At 41.5% G+C, this 24,707-nt stretch overlaps 1 protein-coding gene across 2 annotated transcripts in view; it reads left to right on the forward strand.

Annotated features, from left to right (window-relative positions):
• LOC126516903 (UDP-N-acetylglucosamine transferase subunit ALG13-like) overlaps positions 1-24,707 on the forward strand; it is a 120,283-nt gene that overhangs the window by 36,537 nt on the left and 59,039 nt on the right. For both annotated transcript variants that reach the window (XM_050166989.3, XM_055063979.2), the window contains exons 14-15: positions 8,485-8,531; positions 11,925-12,028. In XM_050166989.3, the coding sequence (XP_050022946.2) occupies positions 8,485-8,531; positions 11,925-12,028 (151 nt within the window). The remainder of the gene's footprint in view (positions 1-8,484; positions 8,532-11,924; positions 12,029-24,707) is intronic.

The following is a 24,707-nucleotide window of genomic DNA, read 5'->3' on the forward strand; positions in this document are numbered from 1 at the left end:
AAGATGTGTTGCAAACCTTTTCTGCTCATTTTAATATGCTTCACAGTAAATTAATTCCATACATTTTTTATGCTGTCTACAGATGAAAAAAATGTTGAAAATTTCTAAACATGAACCAAAGAAAAATTTTGTAACTTTGATGCGTCTTGGTGCATTTTCTATTTCACAGACACTTCAAGAAAGTGTCAAACAAAGAACATTCTCTTTGCAACATTTATCCATAATATTATCTTCCAACATAAAACACAAGAAAAAAAAATAGGTCAATAAGTTTTTCAAAAAAACTCATTTTCAAAAAATAAGATAACCTCCAGTTCCAATTTTTGAAAAAAATGTTTGGTTGAAGTCCACTTATGTTGGGCAAAACGTGGGTGTGATAATGTTTCCTCATTTGCTTTATTCACAAAATTTAACTGGCCAAAGTGGCCCATGTTGAAAGTGCTGGCTTCAGTATGTTTGCTGGTTGTCTGTCAGTTTGCATGGTACACAAATCTAGTTCTAATTTCTTTGATGCTTCAGAACTTCGCTCTGGCAGCTTGTTTTCAACAAAAATGTATTGTCAGCTTTTATTTGTATGCAGTTGTGTGGGGGTGGGGGGTTGCTGCCCTCTAAAGTGCTAACGCATACTGAGTTTTCAGCCTACAACTTGTGTGGACATCACATTTACGCCTACATTATTCGCTTTGCAACAGCATGCGAGACACTACGAGTGCATGTTGTGGCTGACTTTGCCAAAACCCATCTGGTGCACACAGTATATCACCTGTGAGCAGCGCCAAGGCAGCCAGTCCGTAAGCAATGGAACGCTCCCATAATCTGCAGGTGCACCATTATGGAGGTGCTACTTCACTGCTTGCTCCCCATCCCCCTTGTGCAATGGATACTGGAACCTTCTTCGGCACCAGCACGTGCGATTCATACTGCGACTTTCTAAAACCTTATCCGACGCATTTGCCGAGTCATTTATTTCGTTTCCCGTTATCACACGTTTTCTCCATCACTCGCAGATAATGTCTCCTTGTATTACCTCGACCTTCACCTCTGTCTTTCAACTCTGAAAAAGTGCAGTGCAGCATGACTGAGCCAAAAGCTGTTGAAGTTGCCTAATTTTTATGATATTTTGTTAGCACCTTGATAACGTGCCTTCCCATGCCAAGAACAGCAGAGGTCACGGGTGGCGTTAGACGGACGTTGTCCTTCGATAACGAGTGTGGCCCATGCGTTTTCACAGTGAAAAGCTTTAGACGGCCTTGTTCATAAAACATGAAACCGTGAGGCATTCTAGAGGCTCATTCACGACATTGGCGCAGAAAAAGCGCTAAAGAGTGCGATGCTGTTCAGTATAAACATTTTGACTTGATCTAGCTGTTCACTGCACGCGATGCATGCGGCTTATAGCTCGGTCTGAGTATTCTGTGCTGATTATTTACGTGTTCACAAGAAGATTGCTAAGAAAAAAAAGAAGATTCTCGTTACGTAAAAGTTTTGGATGTTGCCTCCTTGCGGAAGCTACTGCCAGAGGCTGAAGATATTCGTGGCTCTGACGAGGTCTGCCAGCATTGGTTTACGTGCCTCAAGGAAATCCTGTCATCTAGTGGCACCCACGATGAAGTATACAAGGCACTCCTTCAGCAAGCAGAAGCAATTGACAACTTCAACAGGTATGTCCACCTTTCTTCTGATGTTTCACCATTGAAGCCACCATCTTCCATTCACGAACGCAGCATATGATCTTACAGAAGGAGAAAACAGGCCGAGATTGAAAGCGTTGTGGCGACAAAGATACGTTAAACCTTAAGCACTGCATATGGAGGCGTGAGTATGCCTAAACCGTCTGAGACACAATGTTTTGCATGTGCTGGCTGGTTAGGATAGCTTGAAGCAAGCGTACAAGCCTTCAAAGTTCTATCGAAAGTACCTCAGTCTCTTAACCATCATGCCTCCAGAAGTTGAAAAAAGACGCATTCAAAAGGCAGTCCCAGCTGTCACAACATACATGCTCAGAAAGACCAGAAATTGGCGCGAGAAGCATAGAATGTGGTCAGATTTTGATCTGTACATGAGGTCAAGATTAAGCCCATCGGATGTACAAGCTGCGTTCGACTATTTCACCAAGGAGGAACTTGGGTGCTCTTGGCAGAGCCCGAACAAGGATGTTGTGTCAGTCATCACGAAAGGCCAGAGAGAGTACGTCTCAAAGCGATTTATGACACATTCTATCCATGAGAAGTTCCAGTCGTTCAAGGCAGCTTACCCCAAAAGTGTCATCACCCTGTGAAAGTCTTACAGCTTGCGTCCAAAATGGGCACTGCTCACACTGCAACAAGAGGTTTGCGTTTGCGTTTATTGCGCCAATGCTAGCCTTTGTCTCCACGCTTGAGAACATAACTGGCATGGAAATCTCATTGGAAGGCATGAAAGCATTGTGCCTTTGCGGCTCCCCAACCATAGATTGTATGTTAGGTGGATGCGAGCGCTGCCCATAGAGTGAAAGTGTCACTTTCGCCAGTCTGGGAATGGTTGACGAGGATGAGGTCACACTGTCTGTTTGGGAAAGCGATGACTTGATCAAGAAGACATTGTTTCCAACCGTTTTTGTTAAAGAGCTTGGCAAACAGGTGACCAAATGAATTTCTCGCGAATACTTATGCCGCACACAAGCCGCAGCTGTTCATCAGGTAAAGAAGTGCAAGCAGCATGGAAGCATTGTTCTACATTTTGATTTTGCAGAAAAGTCGACTGTCCTTCTCAAATGAAGTACAATTGTACCATTGGCACAAGAAGCAAATCTCCATTTTCACCTGTGTCGCCACGTCAAGGAAAGCAACACACAGCTTTATTGTCATAAGCGTCAACATGCATCACGGTGCAGCGTGCACCTGCTACTCCCTAGGTAGAGTGCACAAAGTGTTAGATGAAAAAGCACCCATCTACTGCCATGTGACATACGCCATATTAAATATAGGTGCCAACTGTATGAGTTGTGCCAATCCAAGTACAGTCAAATCTCGATATAACGAATCATGCAGAACTGCCGAAAATCGTTTGTTATTCTAAAAGGTCGGTATAGTGAAAACTCTCAAAATCAACCATTCCGCCCATCAACCCATCAGTTCATAAGTTGTCACCGTTTGAGCTATCCATGAGAATGTCACTGTTGGCTCTCGGTCCGTACCGTTGCTATTTTCCATAGATTCCATTGCCACACACCACCGAAGCACCGTATGATAAGAGTAAATGTGCACAAAGCAAATGCTGAAAAAACTACGGACAAAAAGGAGGCTCCATGTCGCCTCCAAAGGGCAATGTTTCTTGCAGTTTGTTTGTTTTTCACATTCCTTGCCATGAACGCTGCAACTGTCTCACTCGAGGTGGACGCCTGAACTATTCGAAAGTGCACGCAAGCGCGTGTAAATGACACCATCTGGAAAGTGCAAAGTGTGATCGTGTGGCATCCCCGCGAGTACGAAGGTTACATTTCTCTACGTGCATAGCTAGTACAGCTGCAGAAAGAAGTGTAAAAGGAAGAGGCGTGCGCAGAAAGAAGGAAGAGACACGCATCCATTGCTAAAGGCGACACTTACCTGGGCGGAGCATGCACTCACTAAACCCGATGCGCCGTCACCTCCACAATAGATTAAAAAAATTCTCTCTGATTTTTTTTTTGTTGTTGAGCGCCGTCTCGGGTTTTCCGAATCGATGCTCTGTGGTGTTCACTTTCTACACCTTGTCGTCTGCTAGCCTACTGTTTTGGCTGCTGTGAAGGATACACGGATCTTGAGGAATCCCCAGATTTTGGAATATTCGTAGTACTGAGACGTTAACATGACATGGAAACTTAATAATGATTGTTATTCTGAAAAGTTTGGCATTTTGAAGTTTGTAGTATTGAAATACTGTATCATTAAAGTCATAAGTCAGCAGGGGATTTGTGAAAAGTTCATTAATCTGAAAAAGTTTGTTAATGTGGTGTTCATAGTATCGAGGTTTCACTGTGCATGTCCATGAGGTGAATATTTTCCACTACCGGGCATGGGAAGGATACCTGTGACCAAGCTTCCGTGCAGAACCTGATGTCTGGAAGTGCTGCCTTCATTCAGTCGGCACATGAGGTGGTTTCCAAACTTAACGGCAGCATCAAGAATGTGGCTCTGCTTCATGCGCCTGCTGCAGCCATCGACAAGCATTGTCAGCAGAAGTCGGTGGAGTGGAAGTCAGTGCCGCAAGTGCTGGGAATTCAGTCATGGCATGTGTGGATGTGTGTGCGCAACCAGTCAAGTGGACATGCGGTGTCCGTTGCCAGAGCTGCCGCTAGCCAGCTGACGGTGATCAGACCCTTTTAAATACTAACTGCAAAGGACATGCAATAAATTTGTTCGAGCACCACAGGTAGTGTCGAGTCAGAAAACAAAGCAGAAAACACATTCTCTGTCCTTGCCACAATAAAAAACCCAGGTAAACCTTCCTTCATTTGTGGCAACTGTTTTCTTTTTTTAACAGACAGTAAATGTCAACAAACTGGAACGAGTCATCGCGGCACTAAAGCCAGCACGCTCAACATGGGCCACTTTGGCACCTTATATTTTGTGAATAAATCAAATGAGAAAACATGTTATCATACCCATGTTTTGGCCAACATAAGCGAACATCCATACAAAGTTTTTTCAAAAATTGGAATCGTAGTTCTTTAAAAAAATTTTTGAATGAGTTTTTTTATTCATATATAACTATAATATATATATATTATTCATATAACTATTTTTTTTTTCTCGTGTTTCATGTAGGAAGGTAATATCTTGGATAAATGTTGCAAAGAGAATGTTCTATATTTGACACTTCAAGTTTCTGTGTGAAATAGAAAACGCACCAAGATGCATCGAAGTTATAAATTTTTTTCTGATTTGGGTCATGTTTGGAGAGTTTTAACATTTTTTCTTCGTTTTTGGACAGCATAAAAAAAAACAGAACTAACTTACTCTGAAGCATAATAAAACGAGCAGGAAAAGTTTGCGACACATCTTTAGTTTGGACTTAATTCGGCTGTGAAATTGGAAAATGTTGTGTTAGCAATAGGGAGGACTCTTGCGCCGCCGCCTTCAAATATATATTTTTTGTCACTTGCTGGGAATGCTTTTCGGCAACAAAATTTTTGGTTCCGTGCAGTTTGAATATTCCTACATGTCATGAAAAAAACAGACAAAACAAAAATAGCAGGTGGACATGCATGCTTGATATCTCTTGGAACCACCCTATATAGGTGTAGTACCGTATTTGCATTAATACAACGCACATTTTTTTTTTTTGCAGATCTTTTTAAATTTCTGGCCTCAGAATGTGCCTTGTGGTATATTCATGTTCATGACATGAATATACAGGGTGTTTACGTAACTTGCGCCAAAGATTTGTGCCAGTCACATGGTTTTATTTCATATTTCGCAGGCTTTCTTTAAAGGCCGAAAAAAATCGCCATGCAACATGCACGTTGCCACAAGAAATTGGATCGGTCGTTTCTGAACACTCTAAAACTCAATCAAACGCGCTTGGCCGTAAAGTGTATATTACATATTTTGCGTAATTCATCTTAGTTAACTAATTAAGCATGATGTAAAAGATACTCTAAGGAGCACCACATGACGGCAAACCATATGCCATTAGTTTCATACAGCTGCGGCTAACCACTTTTCGTTACATGAAACACCCTGTATGATACCTTTTTAATTATGCCTGCTTTACCTGCTCTCCATGCCCGTTGTCACTTTGCATCGTGCAAGAGCTGTGAGCTCAAACTTGCCACTGTGCATTTTGCGCCGTCTTCTCCCAATTTCAAACACTGCTAGTGCTGCATCAATACATGATTATGCACCTTAAGCAGGATGATAGGGAGCTGTTGTGAAGGTGCGTGAAGCAAGCGGTCCGAAGTTGTGCGGCGTATCACTGCACAATCCGTGAAAGGCTTTGTCATGTTCGATTGTGTCACGGGCATCTTTAAAGTGCTGTTTGTTCAATAACCTTGGTGGGTCCAATAACCTTGGTGAGAGGACAGTGCCGATCTGGCCAACAGGGACAAAGTACTCATCCTTTCACTTTTTTTTTTTTTTTTGCAACAGCACTTCGTAGTAACAATGAGTAAAGGCCTGTGCGCATCCGCTTTTCTGCATCATTTTCTGTTTCTTTGCAGAATCCCTCCTCACATTAGATTCGTGGTCGCTTTATTTTTTGTGCATATATAGTATTTAATTTAAAGGGACACCAAAGAGAAACACTAAGTCAGCTTAGCCTCATAAGATATTATTTCATTAATTAATTTTCTCGTAATAATGAACCCATTACCATGACATTTATGAAAATGAAGGTCAAACTTCCATGTTTTGAATTTTGCGCTGATACCCCAGAGTCGGTGTCATTGTGATGTCATGAATTTCAAAGTAACTTTTTGTAATGCAAATTTTCTTTTTTCGAAAATTCCTAAACTTACTGCTCAGAACATCCCAAGTTTTTGACCTTTTAAGAACACAAAGTAGTACATCTTTAAAGATAATAATATAACTAAGCCCGAGCATACGTTGTCAAAATCTGTGACCTCATGGCAAGCTGGTGCAAGAACTTCAAGGTGGCATCACCACCAGTCATTTGTTTTTGTGCCTTTTTTAAAGAAAAAAAGTCTTGCCGAACCTCTTCCAACTTGAATGAGAGTCTTATTTGTCAATATAGAAGGGTAATTTACTAATACAGCTCAAATAAGTTTTCTTTTTGATGTCCCTGTAAAAAAGAATGAGTGTGAGTATCTCCTCAGAATGTGCCCCTTTAGAGCATCACATGTAATGAATGTTTTGCAATGAATTTATTGCCAGTGAGTTAAAAGAGCTGAAGTAAAATGTTTTTCTGTATAAATCAAAAATTTTTGTGCTCTTTTAAGTTGGTTTAGTGAATCAGATGGCGAAAAATCATAGCATATAAATTTAAGGCTTTGCTCTGTACTCCTTCGAGATTTTAAATGTTCCAAGAGTACTTGCGTATAATATTTTAAACGTAATAAATTGGTGCAGTTGGGAAGTTTGGTACCAGACGGGACATTTCATAGTTTTGTCTGGGTACCTGCTGTGGTAGCTTAGTGGTTACGACATTGCACTGGTGAGCTTGAGTTTGGGGATTCAAACCCCACCGTAGCAACTGTATGGTGATGGGGGCAAAATGCATAAACGCTAATTCACTTAAGTAGGTGCATGTTGGAGCGGAAAAAAAAAAAGGATGATAAGCATTTATCTAGTTCACTAGGGCGTGCCTCATAATCAGATCGTGGTTTTGTCACATGATTCCCTGGAATTTAATTTTAAATAATTTTAAGTTTTGTCTTGGTAAACAGATTTTACAAAAGGCAGAAAAGCGAATGTTGTTTGTATGTTTACGCATGCTGCGGGATGGGCTCTTTGTCGAAGTAACTCCTAAGTGTTTGTGATTACTGATCACTTGTAGCCTTTTAGCATGTATGTAAGCTGAGAAGAGAAACGTAGTAGGGTTCTGGTGTTTACTCTAGTTAATTATTTGTGCATACATATCTATGGGTATGAGTGGGGTAGTCTAGCTTTCAACAACTAACTGCTCTAAAGGCTCTTGAGGTCTGTAACCACATTACAAAAATGTTTAACATAGGAATTGGTTATTTGTAGGGCTGTGTGAATAGTGATTTTTGGGACCGAATCGAGTATTGAATAGTGCTCAAGGTGTTTTTTGAGTAATGAACAGCCGTTACCGCAGTCAATATAAAACAGTGTCCACATCATTGTATTCCTTGAGTTAGCAAGTTTATTATTACATAGTAAAAAAAAAAAAATGGCGCTGGGCAGGCCATGTCATGCGTAAATTACATAACCGGTGAACCGTTTTAGAGTTACAGAATGGGTGCCAAGAGAAGGGAAGCGCAGTTGAGGACGACTAATTTCATCACTAGGTGGGGTGATGAAATTAGGAAATTCGCAGGCGCAAGCTGGAATCGGTTGGCACAGGATAGAGCGAATTGGAGATTGCAGGGAGAGGCCTTCTTCCTGCAGTGGACATAAAATAGGCTGATGATGATGAGTACGATATGAAGCATTCTTTATTAAAAGCACAAATGGAGCATTATTAGCTAACAAGTAGTTTCTTTGCATGCACAGGACTCTTCAGAAAGTGTGAATGATCACTGTATAGCCTGTAAAGTATGATTTCCTAATTGACGTAACCTGCTCAACTGTGAAAGTTCTCATTTTTTATGTCTATACTTTGCCCGAGGGGTTTAGAACTTAACATACTTTTACTCCAATTCTATCCTAATAGGGCACAGTTGAAATTTTGACAATTCAAACAGTATCAAGAAAGTAATCACATTTACGAATAGTGACTATTCAATTCGAAGACTGAATAGAATAGCACACTATTCAATTCGTTATTCGAAAGTTTTGAATGCTCGCACACCCCTAGTTATTTGTGACTGTACTTTGTTTGCAGATCTTCCGGAGTCGCAGTGCAGACTTGCACGCAAAGGGAAGGCCAAGGTGAGCTTTTGTGACTTGCTGGCACACGAGGCGTTTGAATTGCAGACATGCAATTGTGACAAAAACTGAATTGGAGTGGGATTGGATCAGAAAACAATTCTTTTGCAGAAAAATAACATAGCTGCCTCTGTAACCTTGAGTTACTACTTGTCAACTCAGTACTGTTTACCTGCTTGGAAGGTTACACTTGCTATGGCAGCTGTAGACATTTTTAACATAAACTGAGCTTTCAGTGAGAGCACGTTTCTGCAACACCAGTGATAACATATATGATATGAGAGATGGAGTGCCACTAGGCATGTCGCAATCACAGTTCTGGAAAATTAATTTCGAAGAATCAAGAAACAATAATGAAGTGATGAAGTCAGACACCCTTAAAGGTGCAGATCCTCAAAATATATGGGGTCATTGAACAAAGGATTGCGGGGGTCTTTATGGACCTCTGGTGTGTGGTTGTGCAGATTAAGCTTTGTGCATACTGAGACATGTCCTTTCATTGTAGCCAGCATGCTTGTTTTAAAGTTAGCAACAATGGAAAAGAGGACGTTTGAGGTCCGATTGTAACCAATATTCTTGGTCCTGAATAATTGGCCAGCAAACTACCTTTCTTTTTTCTTTTTGCTTTGGTCTGAATGTTTATCCAGCTGGACATTTGACAGATATCCTAAAGCTTGCTTGGTATTGTAGGTGGTGTGCTAGAAAGTAGCACGTCTTACTTACCCAAGTCATTGATATCAACCAATGAGTAACGGCCAGCAATTACATAGTTAGTTAGGGGCCGCCAAATTAAAATATATATGAAATATTGTTAGATTGCTCTAAAATGAATAGGGCTACCCTTTACAGAAGCCTACTGGCTTCATAACAAGTCTAAAATCATGTCGATGCCACTTTGAAAATTCCACAACAGCTTTTCATGATTTCGTTGATTTTAGGACTGCCTGGCATAGGCTATTGATTCTTTGTTGGCAAAAGAAATGATTGCACATTGAATTTGAAAGCAAATGAGAACTGGTCTTGGGAATTCTCTTGAGCCTTTCCTGCGCAACATGCTGCAAAAATCACTGTCACACTGACATTATTAGTGCAACACATTGGCCGTAATTCATTAAAAAGAAAGAAGGAAACATTGGCCTCTGTTTCCTAATTCTAATAAGCCATGTTATTTCACCAAGCAAATGCAAGAAAAATGTTCTTTGAGCAAATTCTCACAGCCTAGCCTAATTTAGTGTGTGTCTGTAGGTCTTTTTAATGTCCTTTCAACTGTGTTGTAGAAACCTTACTGGCAATGTAGAAAAATTGGGTGAACAAATACAGTGACCAGTACTCTGGTATTACCTCTGATAGGCCATTTTTGTTTTTGCTTAGTGCCAACTGGCAGAAGCATTTGCCAATGGCCATGCTATGCTGTCTTCTGTATGCATGACTTGTATATACTCTGTCTTTCATGTCAGCTGTTCTGTAACCTGAATAAGCCTTTGCTTATAATTCCTGCCTTTTCTGACACCTTTTTCTCTTTCCTTCTCTTTGTGTTCCCTTCATCCCCTTCCCCATGTGTAGGCTAGCCAACCGTACGTATGCCGGGCTATCAACCTCCTTTTCTCATTTCTCATTAACCTCTACTCATTTCTTACTCACACAGTCACTGACCGATTTGCCCATTGATGCCGTGCACCGCTTTTGTGCAGTTCATTGCAGGCCCATAACATTTAAGCATATTCAATAAATTTATTATCATCTATTTAATGCTTAACTATTACAGACCCCTTGCTTTACCTGCTCACAGATTATGCAGGGACTTCCTCATGGGCATTTGTTCCCTTGAGAAAACTACAAATCTGTGCAGACTTCAAGCCAACTGCATGTCTTAGTGAATCGCTGCTTGCATTACTTTCATTGTGGGTTGGCCCCAATCCAATACTTTAATTCGGAAGCTGTCAATTAAATCATGGCGACAACAGTAAGGTGAGGTGTTTGAACATCTTTGTGCTTGGAGACGCCTAGTGCACAGCACTGTGGTGACATCTGGCAACCGCAATGCCACTCGCCAGCTAAGCACAGGCCTCCAAGATCTTTGGTGTGGATTCACTGTAGATTTCAAAGGTGGAATTTTAGTTAGTTGCATCAATTTCTTCAATACTTTAAGAACTGTACCATAACCTTCATAGTAAAATGCGCATTGCCTGTGTGGTGGACCCACATTCAAGTCCTGGTTGTGGTAAGGTATCTTTTCTCCCCGCTTGCAGCTGATATTCTATACATAACAAGTCAAAATGATTTAGTCCACCCTGCCAGGGTTACTTATAACACCTCCTGCATCATTTGCAGTCTGCTTCTGTGGGAAAAGTAGTGGTTAACACTGGAAACCAGGCACTTGCAATCTTGAAAAAGAGGATCTTGTCATATGCTTTGAATATGGGTTCAGCATAAATTTTGTTGTGTTCATTTTGAACAGAATCGTTTGTAGTCTAAAATGCAGGTTCTACAGGCTGGTTACTGTATGCAACAAGCCAGGCCTCATTCTGTCCACTATTTCAGGACACGGTGCTCATAAAGCATTCCCTGAGAGTGATCTTTTTTGGATGCCCTTCTGTTTTGATCAATTCACAGACCACACTTTGCTAAACACTGCATGAAACAATAGATTACTTCTCATATAGTGCCTTGTGACAGAAGCACTTGATGCATTTATAAATTTATAAATGTAAGAAGTGTTAAAATTTTTAAGTCCCTATGCATGCAACATAAACAGGCTACCTTTGAGATGCATATTATTGTTTACTAATGCAGAATAACATTAGAAAACTGTATTGGGCTGTATTCTGTTTCGGTTCTTTTCCTAATACATCCTTATGGCCATACTGTCAAATTGTGTAGACATCAATGGCAGCGTGGACATTGAGAGAATGCGCAGGTGGAACATTTTGGCTGGAACACCGATGCATTTCACTACACATTTTGTGTTGGTATTTCATGGAAATAGTGCTGTTTTGCATCATGGCCAACTTCAATTTTTCAGTTACAACGTGTCCTGAGATAATTCAGAGATTTTAGTTCATTATTCAATCAGTTGGTGATTATCACATAGATTCTCACGTCCGTCACCATGAATAATGTGTTGGTAAAGAAATCATGTCCGGATTTTGGTTGTGCTGTATTTAGTAGTCACTTGGTCTTCCCTGAAACATCTGTTATTTAGTCTTCGTTGTATTTTAATTGGGGTGAATCTGCTGTGTGAAGAGGAAAAAACAAGCTTGGGGCTTCGTTGTTTTTTTCCTCACCTGTGTAATAATAAGTTGAACCTGCCTCTTGTATACGCCTGTATGTCCAGCTGTGACCAAATTGAAAGTGATTTCTGGGTACAGTCACTGCCTTATTGCCATGTCTTTGTAGGACCTCTCCTTGTGGCTGCCTACAGTGGTCACTGGAGCACATCCGCCCCTGGACTTCTCTCTTCCGCAGCCTTCGAATGTCAGTTGCTCACCTCCTGATGACCAGTAAGCTGCTCTTGTTGTTTGCAAGTGCAATGGTTTCTTTTCTTTTTAATTAAGACATTTAAAAATGGTCTTTGGTGCATGGTGCAGATTTCTCTTTGTGGCTTGGTAATAAAAAGAGGCAGACAGAACCTGCACATTAATTAATAAAACATTATCATTGAATGTTTATTTGCTCAGCCTATGGCATACAATTAGGGTCCTTCATTCTTGGGTTTTATAGTTCCAAATTTGGGCTTATAAATTGGGCGTTATTTTTAAGCCATATATGCCTAAACTTTTAATAGCTAAGAATTTTTAAATGTTGTTTGGTAAAAAGCCTTTCAGGGGTTCCAGAATGTTGCATCAGCACTTTATTGATGGAACATTATTGTGTAAATGTTGGTTTTGAGCCATCCTATGTATAGCAAACTAGGTGAATGCACTACTTATTGAAGTGATAGGATTTAAGCTATTTATTTTGAACTGTGGTTTAACTTTTTTCTCAATACACGGTAGTCTTGTTATGACAGTGGGAACAGATTGTTCGCCTATTGAGTAGAATTTATCCAATCGGGTAAATCAATTTTGTGCTTTCGGCCAATACTGTTGGCTCTTAGAATGCAGTGGCTTATAGATATAAGCGTTCTGGTATATGGCTGCTATGGGCTTTTGAAATGGGAGCAGGTCAGCTTTATCACTTCCTACACTGTAGTGCTAGAACACATACACACACATAGGGAAGGTGTGCAAGTAGCGAAGAATACCACTTCTTGCTCGTATGACAGTGAAGTATATTGCAACAGTTCAGTGAAGCCTCTACATTCTACCTTTATTAGATTATATTGTAGGAATATAAAAGCCACCGACTCCTGACCACGCCATTTGAGTAACTCTATCCAATGTCTTATTACCAGCTGCTTGTGTTCCACACATTGAGCGTTAAACGCTACTGCAGCAGTAAGTAGCATTTGTAGTGATATACGATTGCATCAGTACTGTGAACTCAGTAATGAAAACCTTGTACCCATAATTCTAAATTACATCAACAGAGTTTGACTAATACTGTGTCAGTTTATGGGAAAGATGCACAGAAGAGAGCACTTGAAAGCTCTTTATCCTGTCCCATGTATAATCCAAGCATAGATTTTTTTACGGGGCATAGTAGTTTGTGTTATGTGCAAGAAAAGTGACCACTTCATTTACAAAAAATGTAGACCACTTCGTCTACAATAACACAGGGTTGCATCTTGACGAATTAGTGTGTCGTAGGACTGGGTGCTAGGAAAACACATTAAGGTCATATTTGCACTTACTTGCTGCATAATTTTAGATATTTTACTGTTAGCTCAGTGATAAACATGTCATCACTGCCTTACGAAGCTTTGCATCCTGCTTCAGCCACAAAAGTGCTGCCCAGCGCATAGTTCATGCCCGTGGTGCATTCTTGACTGCTTTCCTCGTCTGTTGTACTAATGCAGCGTACTTTCAAGCAAAATAATGGAGGCTGTTGGGTGCAACTCATCACGAGTGTCAATTTAGTTGAAAATTATCTTCAGCCTTGGGGGGGAATTTTTGTTTGCAATAGCCTGATCAAAAAATATCTGCCCTCCAAGATGGACCAAGAGAATTCATGGTTACATTAGTTTATAGGTTCGATAGGATGTTTGGCCCATCGATTACTATAGGTTCTCGAAACTGCACCCAATCTGCTCAGTGTCCTACATATAGGACACTGCTGTTTCAAATGTTTTAAGTCACGAAATTTTAACTACAGACAATAGATATTCTGATCTTTATGCATTTCGTCCCTTATGAACATGTGATCACATTGTCGACGACAATAAGTGAAATTTCAATTCTCATTGGTAACTATTTTGCCACGAGGTGGTGTCCTTGTCCATGTCCCAAAATTTACGATGTTGCAGCGGTCGTTACACAGAAATAACTAGATACGCACTTACCAAAGTGTGCTCAGAGAAGAGATATGACCTTATGGATACAGGCTGCCAACCACAAGCTTTTACATAAAAATTTGAGGAGTTACAGCCAATGAAAGAAGTGTACTACATGTAGGACGCTAGGCATATATAGGTTAAACGGAAAAACTGGTTAGAAATCCGGATTTTTGTTCGTTGGTAACCCAAAGTTCAAAATTTTCCTGTCAACTCTCACAAATTATTAATGTAAGGCTATGTTAACACAGACAAGGTTTGTGTCTTTTCGTAAGCGAATGCTTTCGTAGAACAAATAAACATACTATACTGACAAGAAGAGGTGCTCCCAAGTCACATGACATAGTTGCTTATGCAAATCCTTGTTTGCATGCATTATTAGCACTTTTTAAACAAACCACAAAATTAAATAGAGGCATGCTTGGCGATCCCTTGCTTAATTTGTTCTTCACACTTTTTTTTAACGAAGGAAGAAAGCCTGATGAATAGTGCACACAGGTGAGGTTCGCAAGAGGTGTGATGCTTTTAATTACAAGCCTCTGTTGACATCACAGTTACAATTTGCGCTGCAGAGCAACATCAGTACTGCATTTGATAGGTTACGGTAGCGGATGGTGGCGCAGGTCTGCAGCCTGCAGCCTGACCCGCAGTGGCAGCTTAGTGGCTATGGCATTGTGCTCTTAAAGAACATGAGGTCACGGAATCAAATCCCTGCAACCGTGGCCACATTTCGATGGAAGTGAAATGCAAAGACGCTCATGTACCATGCATTGAGTGCACATTAAATAAACCTAGGTGGTCATAATTAACATGGAGATGGAGGTGAAATGCGAAAACACCCATGTACTTAGATTTAGGTGCACGTTAAAGAACCCCAGGTGGTCGAAATTTCCGGAGTCCTCCACTGCGGCGTGCCTCATAATCAGAAAGTGGTTTTGGCACGTAAAACCCCATAATTTATTTTTTATAATTAACATGGAGTCACCACTACGCCAGACCTTATAATCAGATAGTGCTTTTGGCACGTAAAACCCCAGAATGTAAATAATTGATATTGGCCTGCAGGTCAGGACCTGAGTGCTTTACTTGGCGAATTGTTCTAATAAATGTTCTTTAAACTCATTCTCTAGAGAATGCTTTTCATAGTGAAATTCAGGGAAAAACCGGGTTTAACCCAAATTGTATCAAAGTGATTCTGGGCACAAAAATCTGAAAATAATCTGGTTTTGTCTGAAAACGAGGGGCCCTACATATATTAAATTGTAAAGCTGAAACCTGGCATTCTTGTAATGACATGTCGAGATAGTACATGCTGTTATAACTGCAATTCAAAACAGCAAATTTTCTGTTTTGAAAGTAAAAAACTCACGAAAATGTCCTTTCTCAATGTGAATGATGTTCAGGATACCTGCAGTTATGGCCTCAAAGGGGCACAAATGAGAAATATTAACTTGTATCACTAAGCGTAGCTTTTGCAGTAACAAAGAAGCCCGCTCTTACAGTAGGCTTGGCAAGCCTGAAAAGATGCAAGAATGAAAGACTGGTGGTGATACCTTGCTGAATCCATGATGGAATGTGTAAGCGCGACTGAACAAGGACATAGAAAGAAACAGACACACAGAGACAACTCTGTTTTTGTGTGTCTGTTCCTGTCTACGTCCTCGTTCAGTTGCGCTGACACATTCTATCATGGATTCAAACCAACTAGCCCGCCAACGCGTTTTAACCTTCCGGAAGTTCCTGCACTAGCTTGCCGTGAAATCATGGATTTTGGTACCGTCTGTTCGAGACTGTAGTTAATTGTTTATCAGGACAATGTTGCATTCTAAAGAAACAAAAGGCTTTGCTTAGCAAGTTTATAGAGCATTTACTGTGTCAAAATGACCAACACTATGAGAAAATATGCTGTAATTCGTGACGTTGCGTTCATGTACCAGCGCTAAGCTTTTGGTATGAAAATCAAGAAGGGGAAATTTAGCCTTAATTTTCTCCACTAATGAGCCTCTTTTGCAAAACGAATGATAGTTTTGAAATAAGAGTGCCAAATAATTCATTGTTCCCCGTTGGTGTCCCTTTAGGTCTGTGTGATGATATAGTATTACCTCTAGCATGCTAGGAGATAATGCAGTGTGCTGCCGTGACTCTACTCCTCACTGGCATGATAGCAAAGCTTTGCCAGATGGAATGGTCTTGGAGAAAGATCTTCAAACTTTCAATGTAAACGTAAAAAATGAAACGTCTTAATTGGGACCATACTTACAGGGTGTCTACCAACTGGGAAAACTGTGAAAGCTGGGAATTCTTAGGGATTTTGAAGTCTGGAAAAAACTCGGGGAATTTGTGCTTCAATCGGTGAAAATTAGCTGTCATTTTATTAAAAGCGAGCAGGAGTCGCCCTACTGCTGGCTCGAGTAAAAGAGAGGAATCGGAATTAATTGTTTTTGACGCTGTGTCGTCGGGTGGAGAAGTTGCCAGTGTACAGTCAACAATCAATTTTCCGGACACCCAATTTTTGTGAAATGCCCGATAATGCAGACAGCTTCGCGCCACCGCCATGTGCCCCATAGCGTCAATGTATAAGAATGTCTGTAATTTCATGTGCAAGAACTCTTTGCTGTCAGATTTTCCTGACTTTTTGCCACGACCGCAGGTCCGAAACTGCATTAATCAAAGCGAACACCGCCGTTTTGATTATCTTGCCACCTCGAACCTGCACTCTCGCACGTGGATCCGCTGGCAGCTGTAGCCACCACTGCGGCAACGCTAGGCTTAGCTGCTTCGATGTTCGCCGTTCAGGTTCTTGCCGTTCGGTGCCGTGTTTTTCATTGAAAGAATTCGCCGCTGTCAGTAATGGCACCGACTCCGCCTCTGCAATTTTCGCTATTGGCTTCGAAGCTTAGAAGACATGGTGCATTGCATAATGCTGGTTCCTGAAAGGCAGATTCGCCTCAGCAGTGATGTTACGTGGTGAAGTGTATGTCAAGTGTTGCGGTGAAGCTTAACAAGCGTGGGAAAGGGCAGTTTTCACGGGACCTAGTACATACTCCATAATTATACACGCGTGCACGCGCCATCTCCTGTCACAGTACGAGCACCGATATGCCTAATAAGTGTACTGGCAGGCCTTCAGAGCTTTTTCAGGCATGCCTGTGAGGATTTGAGCCCTTAAGGGCCGTAGAAGACGTGCATTCATTTTTTCTGATGTTTTCGTGGTGCCTACGGAGTGCGAAAAATGGGGCGTTGACTGTACAGCTGACCAAGAGGTTGCGTCAGCTGGTTCGTGGGGTGAACGCACGGCAGAACGAGGTTAAGAACAGAAATGACCATTGCATTGAGGAATGATGGGGAAAGGAACTGGGCCGCCTATTCTTTTGAAGGAGCTTGAGCTCAAAAAGCGAAGTGTTGGCTCACGCAAAGATGCAGGTGGCCCTCATTCAAACCAAAATAAACTCTTGAAAGCAGTGTATGTAAAACTGTGTATAAACTCTTGAAAGCAGTGTCTTAGGAGTATAGCTAAGAGTATGCGAGGACAGTTGAGGTTGACCTTCCAGCAGCTAAGAAAATCTCACTTGTCACAAAGTTCGGGCCTAATACCAATGATCTTGCTATCACTTGATAGAAATAGCTCATTTTCGAAAATATTTGCTTCTGTATGCATCTCTTTTTATTCGTAGTTGAAAATGTTTGACTCAAATTACAATGGACTTTATCATTTTTCTTTTTTGAATAAAATAAACACTACTCCTTACTATTCAAACTGGATTAAGTTTTTTTTTTTTTTTTAATGCTTGCTTAGGAGTGACAGCATTGGGCGATGTGGTGTCAGCCTGTCTTGACATACATAAAATAAAGTTCTGTGTCGCTCAGAAAAAACCTGGAAAGCTCGGGGAATTTTAAAATGTCAACTTGGTAGACGCCCTGATTTAATTTGATACCATTTATCACCTAATTTATAATTGCAATTTCTCGTAGAAGCCGTGTCTATGTTCTGCTACCTGCTAATGAAGATCCATATTTCCTGAACAACACACTTTCATTTCTTTTCTTTAATTCATTGAAGAATAAATTAAACATAATGAAGTCTAGTTTCTTGAAGCACGCTTTTGGCTGACTTTACCTTTTGCAATGTTCGCACAGTGAAACTTCATATAACGTTCTGCAGAGTCCTTAAAGGGACCCTGAAGCATGCCTCGGACCTAAAAAAAAAAAAAACATTCTGCAGAAAGCACACGCTGCTATGAACATCTCATCCACATTTAACACTTTCGTGTGGCGCGTGGGCCTCACAAGTGGAGTGCAAAATCACCTTGTTCTTAAACATGGTCTTTTCAACAGAGGCCTTCTCACCCTTTCGGGGCTACCGGCGGCTGCCGCTTGACTTCAGCAGGCAGATTCCCATAGAGTGCTGCCATTGGTCAATAACTGACATCAATCAAGAAGTGTGTTTGGATCAGGATCCTGCGGTTAGCTTGTGTGTTTATAATGTAGTTTACTAAACAGGCTGAAGTATGTGAAAGTCTTTGTTTCGAATTTCGATAAGAATAATGTGCAGTAGAGTGTCATTGATAAGGTCCTGTTGCTTACAATTTCTCGGTGCCAGCGCTCGCGATCGAGAACACAAAAAGTTACCCAATACAGTTTTATTTATTTATTTATTTATTTATTTCAAGTACCTGCAGCGCCCGAAGGCATTATTGCAGGGGGGAATATACAGTGTACATAAGCTCGACAAAATACAGAACTGGTCAACCAAAAAATAACACAACAATAGAAAAATTCACGCCACTATATACTCAGCAGAAATGCTCTGAAGGATGCTTCAGTGTGACAATCAGCAATTTCCTGCGGTAGCTGATTCCACTGTGATATTGTGTGTGGAAAAAATGAATGCTTGAAGACGTTTGTTCTACAAATGAGTTCTCTTATTTTTAAATAGTGGTCACTTCTGTGAGATAAGAAATGAGGAGGTAACAGGTAAGTTTCTCTATCTATTTTAACCAGGCCGAAATAAATTTTAAAAAGCATTTCCAACCTCATGTTTTTTCTGCGTGTGCTTAATGATTCCCACCCCAAGTTGTCCTTAAGTGCTGTAATACTAGAAGTAAAGTCATAGTTATTACAGACAAAACGGGCTGCGCGGTTTTGTACATGCTCGAGCATATTAGACAGAGTTTTGGTTTGCGGGTCCCAGGCCATGCAGGCATACTCTAATATGGGTCTTACGTTCGAAAAATAAAGTAGTTCTTTAATTTTGGGAGGAGCTAGCCGGAAGTTACGTTTAACAAAATTTAGCATTTTACAGGCTTTCGCTGTAACATATTCAGCGTGCTTAGTCCAAGTTAAATTCGATGAGAAATAAACACCAAGATACTTATACTGAGTTACTCGCAATAGCTGGACATTGTCTAATGTATAATGAAATAGATGTGGATTTTGTTTACGTGTAAAGGACACGTACTGACACTTACTGGGGTTTAAAGACATTTGCCACCTAACACACCAGCGTGTTATACAGTCCAAATTGCGTTGCAAACACTCGTGGTCAGTGGCAGACCTAATGCAGTGATAAATCACACAATCATCCGCATACAGACGCACTTTGCATGACACAACCTGAGCAATGTCATTGATGTAGGCCAAAAACAGCAATGGCCCTAAAACAGATCCCTGGGGAACTCCCGATGTAACATCAACATAATCAGATTGTGAGCCATTAACTACAACACGTTGCATGCGTTCTTGTAGATAACATTTAATCCAATCAAGCAGGGAAGGAGAGATACCGAGGGATGATAGCTTATACAACAGTAAAACATGGGGAACAGAATCAAATGCCTTTCTAAAATCTAGAAATATGCAGTCAGTTTGTATACCGAGATCGAATGAATGAAAAAGATCGTGGCTGAATTCCAGGAGCTGGGTTGAACAAGAACGACCAGACCGAAAACCATGCTGATATTTACTAAAAAAATTATTGTTTTCTAGATGTTTTATTAGCGAACTGTATACAATGTGCTCCATTGTTTTACTACACACACTAGTTAGAGAAATTGGCCTGTAGTTGGAGACAATATTTTTTGGGCCACTTTTATGGATTGGTACCACGTTTGCAACTTTCCACTCCTTAGGTAAACAAGAAGTACTTAACGATTTCTCAAAAATAATAACCAGATAGTGGGCGATTGTTTCAGAACAAGCCTTTAACACATAAGAAGGTATACCATCAGGACCACTTGCAGAAGAAACATTTATATTGCCAAGTAACTTAAGTATACCACCATGTGTCACGACCAGTTCCGGCATAGGTTCAAACACATTGTCGGGAATAGGCGGTAATTCATTCTGGCAGGGAGTTGTGAAAGATGATTGGAAATAAAGATTGAAGCAAGAAGCTTTATCGACATCATTAGTAAGAAGTACACTACCGTTTTTTAAGGTCGGGATGCCAACTGATTCTTTGCTAATCGTTTTCAAACACTTCCACATTTCTTTCGGGTTATTTTGTAACTTTGGGCCAAATGCTAAGAAGTATTCTTCCTTAGCAACCTTGTTTTTTACTTTTATATCTTTTCCAAGGGTTTTTAGCAATACAAATACAGAAGGGTTACGCTGCTTTCTATAAGCATTCAGAAGGCGATGTCTCTTTTTAATCAATTGCTTGACTTCCCGAATTACCCAAGGCTTATCACTACGATTTTTTGCAGACAAATGTTTCCATGGAACATGTGTGTCAACCAGGTGCTTTAGTGTGGAGGAAAATGTGTCCCATAGGGTATTGCAATCTGCGGACTGAGCTAAATGACTGAATTCCTGCAGGAATATAGCAAGATCATTAGACAATGAAACATAATTGCCTTTCTCAAAAAAGTATACCTTCCTTGGGTGATCATGTGCACATGAGAAGGGGACAATCTGCACATGCGCCACAATGCAGTCATGGTCACTAATACCGGGAATTACGGCATTATCAGTCACAAGCAATGGCTGGTTTGAAAAAAGCAGATCTAAGACAGAAGAGCTATTCGGACCATACCTAGTAGGTTCAGTAACAAACTGATAAATGTCATTGGTAACTATTGCCTCGCGAAATGCTATAGACAGAGCGGAAGAATTAGCAAGGACAGGCTTATAGTGAACCCACCTCACGTCAGGCATGTTGAAATCACCGCCAACAATATAGTCATTATTTATTGTAGAAAGAAACTCGGATAGGGTTGTGAAGGTCTCAGGCGATGTGGAAGCGGGGGAACGGTAAAAGGAGCCAACTGTCAGTAATTGCCCAGTTTCAAATCGGATATTGCACCAAACTGACTCAGGACAATCAGTTCGGATTAACACGGGAGATGATTGCAAGCACGAGTCAACAAGTAGAAAGACATCACCGCCATGCGCATTGCGATCGGAACGGTAGACGAGAAAACCAGGCGGAAATACTTCGGAACTACCAACAGCTTCGTCGAGCCAAGACTCCGTACCTATAATCACGTGGGGTTTTACTGAAGAGGTAAGAGTAGCAAATTCATCAGTTTTGTTTTTTACACTTTTGCAGTTCACGACTAAAATGGTAAGCTCTGAAATTGGATGAGCGGAACGTCCCGTGCGCACACATTGCTTTCAGGACTTATTGTTCGGGTACCGCCCCTTCTGCTACTTTTTCAATTCAACAACAATATCCTGAGTTCCATCATAAACGTAGCACTTCTTATCAATGAGTAGCTTATCGTATCGAAGTTTGAAAGAGCAATTCAATGTTTTTGCATAACTTACAAGTTTAGATCGCGCAAGCCTGACGTCAGGGCTGAGATCCTCACGGATCGCAAAGTTAGTACCCTTGAGCCTGATACCACGAGATAGGATACGTTCCTTATCCTTGAAGTTAACAAACCTTATAATGATAGGTCTGTTTTTGCTTCCGTGGGATTTACCAAGCCGGTGAGCACGCTCTACACTTTCTGGGGTAATCTGTTCATCCAGTTGCGTTTCGAAGAAAGACAGTACTTTTTCCTCCGATACAGACCATGTCTCATCGGTTGAATCATCCAGGCCAAAAATAATGAGGTTGTTTCTTCTGGATCTGTTGCTCTCGCTATCAAGTGACGCCCTAAGCTTCATCATATCATGACGAAGGGCGTCGAGAGCGCATGGAGCTGAGGCTACATTGAGCGTATCAATCTGTTTGAGAGAACGCATATCAGTTTCCAGAAGATTCACCCTGCTAAGAAGGGCCTGGACTGACGTAGTCAGCACATTTTGTTGTTCTTTAACAACTTGTATTTCTTGAAGAAACCTCGCCTGATTCGTTTCCAAGCCTTTAACAACTTCAAAAATTTCCGTGATTTTGGCACTGTCAGAACCTGTAGGTGCAGCATTGGTTCTAGGGCCAGGGTTACTCTCGATATCTCCCGAGAGCATTAACAGAACACTCGATACAGCATCAATAGCAGAAACCAACCCTACAAGGCACTTTCGCAAAACATATAGAAAGTTGGTGGGGCACGACACCGCTACTGTACAACGATTAGAACTACGATAACATTTAGCAGGTTGTAAGTAACTGACCTGTGCGTAGAACGGGTGTGAGAACATAGCCAGAGCAATGTCGTGCCCCGGACGCTCAGCTGACAAGTGCTGCTTATATATCCGCCCCTCGGATCGCGTGACGCTGGAAGGCTTTGGTTGCCAGGTGAGTTACACTTATTTTTTACCGGTTCATACGTTCCAGAAAAAACAAATCTTTTATTTGGCACCAACATTTAGTATGTCACCAAGCTGCGATTGTATGATGCGTTTTTCGGCTGCCAGAGCCCATGTAAATAAGAAAAGGCGAGAAAGTGCATTATTGAGAACAGTAGCCGCCCCCTGCATCAGCTTACCCTCAATACTCTCCCACCCGCCTCGCATGAAAACACTGGCGCACACTCAATTTCTTATTCCATTAACAGCAAATCTCCTGCCGAGTTGTCAGACACCGCATTCACAGCTGTTCCTGCCAAACCTATTGCTATAAGCATCTTCACAACACCAAGAGTGTAGTGCCTTTGGTAGCATACTGCATGCCTTTAGCAGGTGATAATCCAAACACTCAGTCATGTCCTGCTGCAGGCGGTGCGATGTGAGCGCCACATTTCGCCTCGTGGACATCTGGCGTCGCCTGCCAGCTCGATTTCATTTCAGTTTCCTGTCGCCGTCTTGAGAGACTATACAATAGGAAAACAACAAAGCATGTCTCCTGCCACCGAAGCCCCACCAGCTCACGCGTGTTGGCGTCTCATTCCAAATGAGCAATGAATCGTACAATGCTTCGCGTTACATAGTTGTGAACTACAGTTGAGTCTGTCAAACTGTTTAGTTATTTTGGATCATACATTTTCTCTGTTAGTATGTTTATTCCTCGCGTTTCCTTATTGTGTGTTAAAGTATGAGTGAGGTTCTACTTTACTTTCTTTAGAAGGAAACTATTGTCTGCTCACGCTCAACTGTGCCCGCCCACGTAAGAATGAAACTTTGGTTACAATGCTTATTGGTGTCAAAGCCGTTGGGTCTCACTAATGTCTATTAGTCATTAACACTCATCTAGCCTCTAGCCATGTGAAACATTTAAGGTCAGACCACAGGTACGCTTGCCAGGGTGCGCTTCCTCCTGGCTAGACGCCTTGGACAACATCACTTTGTAGTGAGCTATTGATAGCGCTTCAAAATGCACAATTTAAATGTGGCTACTATCTGTCTGTCAAGCTGGTGCAAGACAAAGCTCATCCGCACCACGTAGCACAGCCAGACTGGAGCACATGAGCGCCAGGGTGCCCTCCAACCCTGTTGTACACACTACACTTGGCTACCACAATTTCATGTCGCTGTGTCTGCTGTGTAGCGTACATACCATAGCCGCAACAGGGCCCACTCCCTGAGCTCGCTGCAGCTCAATGAGGACAACTGTGTGTTCTAATGGTTTATGTGGCTGGCATGGCTCCAGGTAGGGTGTACTGCCTACCGTCGCCAGGCGCGTGGCAAGGTGGCCCGAGCGCCAGCATCTGACTGAAACAGGTTGTCTTCTACCCAAGTTGCACACCTTCGAGGTGTGTCGCCATCATGGTCAGAGCTTGTAACATTAGGCCGAGGTGTGTGTGGCCAACATACTCGCACGAGCGAACACAAGAACGATGTTTCGTTCGACCTTTGGAAATGGTGTGGTTGCTTTAGAAAGAAGTGCAAAAGCAAATGGGCTACTCATGTCATTCGGCACAAGAACACACAGCTGCGTGTAGCACTGGAGCACAGCTAAGGGATGAGACACCGTGCACTCAAGCATAAGTTGAGGGATAGCCTTCGAATTTGGAGTGCCGTAGGCGCCGGAATCGCAAGGAGTGGCATCTATGTGAACATTCAAAATCGGATTTGGACTGCTCGTCATGGTGACGTTCAGTAGGCGGAGCAATGTGGGCACTGCCCCACTCCACCATAGCCTTTGCAGGGCAAGGCATTGCAGAAGGAGTGAGAGCACCGTAAAGGATATAAAAGGCGATGTTTGATTGCCAATAACTCCGCTTCTGCTGAATGCATTGAAGTACTTTTTTGTGGCAAAGTATTTCTGAAATGATCCATTTTAATTACAAATGTTTTTCTCGACTTCGATGAGAAATGTTTCAACGCCCTTTTAAGAGGAAGCTTTAGCTCGGGCCCAACTCCGATTCTGCCCATTCAAATGCACGTAAAATGCAGAAATGCTTATATGAGGCAGCTGTTGGACT

Source organism: Dermacentor andersoni, chromosome 1 (assembly GCF_023375885.2).
Source record: "Dermacentor andersoni chromosome 1, qqDerAnde1_hic_scaffold, whole genome shotgun sequence".
NCBI classification, from domain to species: domain Eukaryota; kingdom Metazoa; phylum Arthropoda; class Arachnida; order Ixodida; family Ixodidae; genus Dermacentor; species Dermacentor andersoni.